A 6,387-nucleotide genomic window follows, 5' to 3' on the forward strand; every position below is an offset into this window, starting at 1 on the left:
TTTCCAATGTTGTATTTTTTTCTATTAACTACAAAAAAAAATTAAAATAAACAAATCAAACAGCAAAACATCACTAAAGACAAATTAATACGCTCATACACGGTTGTTTGAGGAATGAAGTAATTTGAAAGTTTTGATAAATAATGTTTTTTAAGTATAACTATAATAAAATATCAAGTTTAATTAGTACTTCATTAATTAAAAACAATATAAATAAAATTTAAAAAGTACTTTTAGTAAAATATATAAAATGTTTTCTAAAATATGTCTAGTTTTCTAAAAATCACAAAAATAAATTAATGTAAATGACTTAAAATGTTTTCCTTTAAAAAGTTAAAAAAACAAACCTAATCGCAAAAAATTAATTCAGTTAAAAGCCATAAGCTTTCAAATGACATTTATAGTTTATCAGTATGAGTTTAAAAGTATATTATTTAAATTGTCAAATTGGCTAAAATTCAATTGAAATTATTCCTCGGGTAGAAGCTGGGGTTGCCACTGACAACCGGGTTGAAATGGGGCCTGACCACTTGGGGGTTGAACTGCTGGTTCCTGTTGAACTGAACCGGGGGGTTGAAATAATTCTGCTGGGGTATGACCACCCGCGGCGCCACCGTCTCCTTGGCAACCACTTTCTGGGGCTTCTCCACCTTGCCTTTGGGGTACCTGTTTTTGAACTCGCGGGCCAGGTCGTTCTCCACTAGGTGGATCCCGTCCAGCTGGTTGCCGATGGTGACCCAGTTGGGCTGGACGTTGTGGGACCTGCCGAACAGCTCCAGCTTCCTGGTTCCCGGGGACAGCCGCTCGATGATGCCGTATATCTCGTCGGGCTTGTGCGAGGTCGCCCTCACCTCCGCCACCAGCACGTCGCAGTCCAGCTTCTTGTTCACGTTCGGGGGATTCCCCTTGATGCCGATGAGGCAGTGCTCCTTGCCGTGGTTCAGCCAGTGGCCTGATTTTTTTTGTTTATTTTTTATCGTTTCCAATTGATGATTGCAATAAAAACATAAATTGAATTCGGTATTATTAATATCATAAATTTTGTTTATTACACGTTTTTAACAAGCAGGACAAAAAAAGTAATACAGTTTAAATCCTGATACTTTCAAAACGTATTCCAATTTTACTAGTCTCAACGATATTTATTAACTTTTCTGAAGTTGAAGATATAAAAAACATTATGTGTTTTTTCTCGTGTGTATTTCTTAAGTATTTCAAAGCTAAAAAACACATCTCACTACCTGTCCTTCCGGTGCGAATGAGCCGCTGCAGCTGGTTCGTTTTCACCCATATGAGCTCGTCGCACCGCTTGTAACCCCAAACCTTCAACAGCTCCCTCCCCAGCTCCATGGCCCGCCCCGTCACCCACAAAAATATCAGCCCGTCGTCCGACAAGTCCTGCACCTTTGTGATAAAATGTTTAAATTTCTTTATCGTTTCGTTCGATCTTTTTTAGTGCGTAAAGTTAAAAAGGCGTAGTTTGGAAGGAGAGTTGTTCAACTGCGCTTTTAAAATTTTTGAAACAAGTGTTCACTTTAAAACCCGAGATAGCAAATTTTTTAGAACAAGCATATATAAAAATTTTATTTCAAAAACGACTGAAACTGTTTTATACACATAGCTTTATTTTTTTCAAGATATAATATGGTGACTGAATAAATTAAAACTTTTCAATGCAGACTTAAAAGCTATAAAATTAATCTAGTTATAAATGAAAAATAGTTGTAATTAAATGTATCACACAATTTAGTAAAAAGGTACCAAAATAAACCTTCAAAAGTAAAGTATGAAACCAAACATACTATAGAAAGTTAAATAAAGATCAACATAAGTTGTGCTATTTACATACGTACAACCTTTAGATTTCTCATTTCCTGATCCTGCATTGTACCATACGGAAGTTCCATGTGAATGTCCCATGGCGGGTCTGCCATTATAACTGAAAACTTGCCCAATACGCTGAAATCCAAGTACCTGGAAGATAAATCAATTGAAAACTCGTTTGATACAACACAGTCCTTAAAACTTTATAGCTACAACTTTTATTAAAAAAAATGATAATCTTACAATTTTAAATACCAATTAGTAGTTGTAATTAAGCATATGTTTAAAATAAAACCAAATCGCGAAAAAAAAGTATAGCACTCAAGAGAATGATTAACGTATTTAAACTTAGTTTTATACGAAGAAAAACCTTCAAATTTTAAACAAACCTCATATCGCAGTCGATCCACTGGGGAGGGAGCATCTTCCTGCTCAGGTACTCCTCATCGCTCACACTCTTCACATTACTCAGTTTACTGCTCTTTTGAGACACCTTCTGGTGTCTGCTCTTCTGAACTGAGCTGCCCCTAGGGAAAAAATATTTTTTACTACTTTTTGAGATATTTTAATCCAAACATATACAATTTGAATATACAATAAAGCTAATCTAAATGTATTTATAAATCTACTTCTGAAGTTAGAAAATCAATATAAAAACTCTCATTAAACTCTTTTTTTTAATACTAAACAATAAAATATTTTTTAATTTGATATCAACTTTTTACAAAAGATGTTAAGCATGGTTCTACACAATTTTTACTGTTGTATGTGCAATTTAAAGTTAATAAAACAACACTTATTTATTGTGTCTACTTTTGAAAATCACCAGCTTTATTTTTAACATAAAATAAAATTCAGTGAAGTTTTGAAAGTTGGTCAAATTTATCAACAACAGAAAATGAATCAAAAAAAGACAAAACATTTAAACGTCAATCAGTTTAAAGTCTTCCAAACGCACAGTTTTCGACACAACCCTCAACCCTACCTGTAATCGATCTCGTAGTGCACGTATTTGCAGGTGTCCATGTGGAAGCAGGTGTTGAGGAAGGAGCAGTCTCCCAGGCTCTCGTCCGTGTGCGGCTTCAGCAGCTTCCTGAAGTGCAGCTTGTTGCACGAGCTGTACGACATCACTTTCAGGCACGAGTCCCGGGTGGAGTGGACGCAGAACTCGTGGACCTGAGATCCGCCCTGAGACCTGCCAGAGTTTTGACTTTTAGCTTGGAGCGTATTTTTGGTTAGTGAAGTTTTTGACTTTGCTGCTATAGCAGGGTTGCTAAACTTTTTGAAAAATTTCTTCCAGGTTTTTTAAAGTACACGTTTTTGGGTATATTTTTAGTTTAAACATAAGTTTAAGGTTAAAACTGAGCTAAGTAGTAATGCAACATTGAAAAGATACTGTTAAGTTACTTTAAATGTGGTTTTTAATAAAACAAATTTGATGATGACAAAATAAATTATTTATATGTTAGATTTTTCGTATCAAATTAAAACTTTACTACTTAATATGCAAAAATTGTTAAAAATTCCAGGTTTTTAGTAATTGTTTCAAAATTCCAGGTTTAATTTAATTTCTTAAATTCCAGGTTTTCCATTTTTTTTTTAGCCTAAATTGTCAAATATCATGTTTTTCTAGGATTCCAGGTTTTTTGGCAACACTGTATAAGCTTTATTAAGTTTTCATTGTTAAGGTTGTTAATTAACTTTAAGTTTTGTAATATGCTTAGTCAGATTCAACTAAATACTCAAAGGTTTAAAATAATAAAATATTTAGAATTTTCAGCAGTTCCCACTTTTTTAAAACTAAAGAAACTTGGTAACAGTTTGTTAAAGAAAATGTATAATAACCATATGATATTCACACCATAAGAAAAGTTTTGAATAAATATTATAATATTGTTCAACATAATTAATAAAAACAACAATCCAAACCTGAAATGGTTGTAAATTTTGTCTTCCTGGTACGACCTGGTGGTGAGCAGATCCTGAATGTCGTCGCTCACCTTCGTCTCTTCCTCCTCCTTCGTCGTCCTGATCGACAGCAGCTCCTGCAGCTCGTCCTCTCCCTCCTTGCGATGCTCCTTCTTGCGATCTTGATCTTTCTTGTGATCCAGCTGGGGTCTCTTCTTCTCGCCCTTGTGATCTTGCCGAGGTCTCTGGTGATCTCTCTTCTTCTCGACCTTAATCCCGCCGCTTGACTTTCTGCTGCTGCTCTCAAGTCTTTTGTCGTTTCTGGACCCGTTTGAACTTTTGGGTTGGGTTCGGGGTGGGGAGAGCCTCTTCTTTTTCACTTCAGGTTCAGAGGAGATTTTTTGGGTAAATGCTTCAACTTTTTCTGAGGATTTTCCCGCGGAAGGTTCAATAAATTTCGTGCTTGCTCTATAACTGCTCGAAGAACTTGCCTTCTTAAGCTCCTGTCTTCTTTTGTACTTTTCTTTCAAGCTCATTATGGAGCTTTGTTTTGTCTCTTTTGTTGCTGACATTACTTTTGTATTTTGTTATTTTAGAGTCTAAAAGTAATTGTTCTAATGACGCCATGATTTTTTTTTCAAGAGTGTGCAATCTATTTCAGTTTAATTGAGTACAACAAACTTACTAGTATACTTATTCTGTAATAATCAGACTTAAGTAAACTGGACAGCTTAATATATAATTTAGAAACTCCTAATAACCAAATTAACATATTCGTATACCACACCAAAATTTATAATCCTTTGAATAGTATTATAGTTGAAAATAAGCATAAGCTTAAAAACAAAATTGGGAAAAACTAATTGATCTCACATTGTAACTGATCTACATTAACAATAAATAACAATAACTTATTTGAAGCACAGAAACAAACACATATTTTAAAGATTAGATTACACTTTTAGAAACAGATTTTTAGTTAGATTTTAAGATAATATATACCAATTAGTACATAATTTCTTAAACATAAACTTATTTTTTGAAAGAATGTGGTATATTTAAAACAAATTGTATTGAATATTTGATTTTAAAAAATCTAAGTGTTTAATTATACTTTATCATTTTTTAATCTATGAAACAAGTTTGAAGCATTAAAAATAAATTTATTCTAATTAAAATATAGTTTACTACTTTACAACATCACTAAACCAAGGTTGCCACCATAAATAAAATGAAAAAGTATCTAACAAAAAATTACGAAACTTTTATTTTGTTTATCTTTAACAAATACAAATTGTCTGAAAACATTAAATGCGTTCTAATTTTTAACTAACAATTTTTATCTAATAATTTTACTACTATGTTTTCCTATTAACAAATATTTGGTCAGTGTATATAGCTAATTTAACTTAGTTTATTGTTATTAAAATTTTGTTTCAAGATTAAACCTACTTTATTATAATTAAACAAAATAAAGTAACAAAAGTAAGAAAAATCTATTGTTAAACAAGTTAAAAATATATATTCATATACAATTTCATTTGGTATAACAACAAAACAAGTACATTCAATTTTTGCATTTAAAGCACATGTGATTCAAAGTTTGTTAAATTATTAAATTATACGTAAAACTTAGCTCATGTAAAACACTAGCTGTAATTAATTTTAACAAGCTAAATAAAGTAACCCAATATTACTATATAAGTTTTCTATAGGTTATCTCATTACACAAAATGTATAAAACATATTATGGATAAATAATGTTAATGTCTTAAAAACCACCTAAAATTTTCTGAGTTTTAGATACCAGTAAAAAACTACAATCCTGATTCAGTAGCAACCCTGGATAAAACTCAATCTATGAGCTAGATAATTTTTTCAGGTAAATCAGAAAAAAGTGAACATACATACATATATATGTATTAATATTTTAAATAAAACATGTATTTACATACTAATTTGAATTGACTTACTTTCAATCCCACCAACAACTTAAAATGTTCACAAAACTTTAGTACTCACAAATTTTTAAACTGCACAATATAATATATGTAAATAATTGTTTAAGACAAAAATCATACTTATTTCAAAACATTTTACATATTGGAAAAAGCTATTTAAGTTGTTAATAACAAAGCTTTTGTAAAAAAAACTTTGCAAAAATATTTAAAGAAAATTAACTTCATTAAAAAAATACAAAATAATCATAAAAGTATACAGAGTCTTAAACTGTTTGTACTAAGTATGGTTAAAGTGAAATTCTATAACTGTATCAATAAGAATTGTTAAAACTTACTACACCATTGACTTTCAAGTGAGTTGATGGAACTTTGTTTTTCTTTATTTTCTAAACATATGATGCTAAAATAATTAAGACCTAAAATACTTTTCATTAACTTAATTTAAAGGAGTTGAATCAAACAGTAAAGAAACTTAAGATGAAACTTTACTGCTTTTTCATAAACTTTCTTCCCACAATATTATGATTAATAAATATTAAATTAAATCTAAGTATTCCTGTTTATTATTTACCATGTTTAAATACAAACAAGTTAAATCGTTAGTACTAAATTTTAAATAAATATAGTAATAGACTTGGACTAAGGTTTTTTTTTTGAAATATGTAAATAATTTAATTTAACTAGATGTTTGAAC

General features: G+C 30.9%; 1 protein-coding gene across 1 annotated transcript; it reads right to left on the minus strand.

Annotated features, from left to right (window-relative positions):
- Positions 1–277: 277 nt before the first annotated feature.
- LOC145833758 (N(6)-adenosine-methyltransferase catalytic subunit METTL3-like) lies at positions 278–4,599 on the minus strand. Its single transcript, XM_082940932.1, has 6 exons — positions 3,754–4,599; positions 2,810–3,019; positions 2,214–2,351; positions 1,857–1,974; positions 1,242–1,404; positions 278–952 (listed from the first exon to the last, which is right to left on the minus strand). The coding sequence occupies exons 1-6, from the start codon at positions 4,302–4,304 to the stop codon at positions 459–461; spliced, it is 1,674 nt and encodes a 557-aa protein (XP_082797058.1). The 5' UTR covers positions 4,305–4,599; the 3' UTR covers positions 278–458.
- Between the last annotated feature and the right edge of the window lie 1,788 nt (positions 4,600–6,387).

This window comes from Thalia democratica, chromosome 4 (genome assembly GCF_965202585.1).
Source record: "Thalia democratica chromosome 4, ktThaDemo2.hap1.1, whole genome shotgun sequence".
In the NCBI taxonomy this organism is placed as follows: domain Eukaryota; kingdom Metazoa; phylum Chordata; class Thaliacea; order Salpida; family Salpidae; genus Thalia; species Thalia democratica.

What these genes read in the sequence shown, in the direction of transcription:
- LOC145833758 (XM_082940932.1), bottom strand. Translation starts at nt 4,304, where the DNA reads ATGTCAGCAACAAAAGAGACAAAACAAAGCTCCATAATGAGCTTGAAA. An exon ending in CACTACGAGATCGATTACAG is followed by an intron (nt 2,352 to 2,809) that starts GTAGGGTTGAGG and finishes TTTTTTCCCTAG; the next exon opens with GGGCAGCTCAGTTCAGAAGA. An exon ending in AGGAAATGAGAAATCTAAAG is followed by an intron (nt 1,405 to 1,856) that starts GTTGTACGTATG and finishes TTTATCACAAAG; the next exon opens with GTGCAGGACTTGTCGGACGA.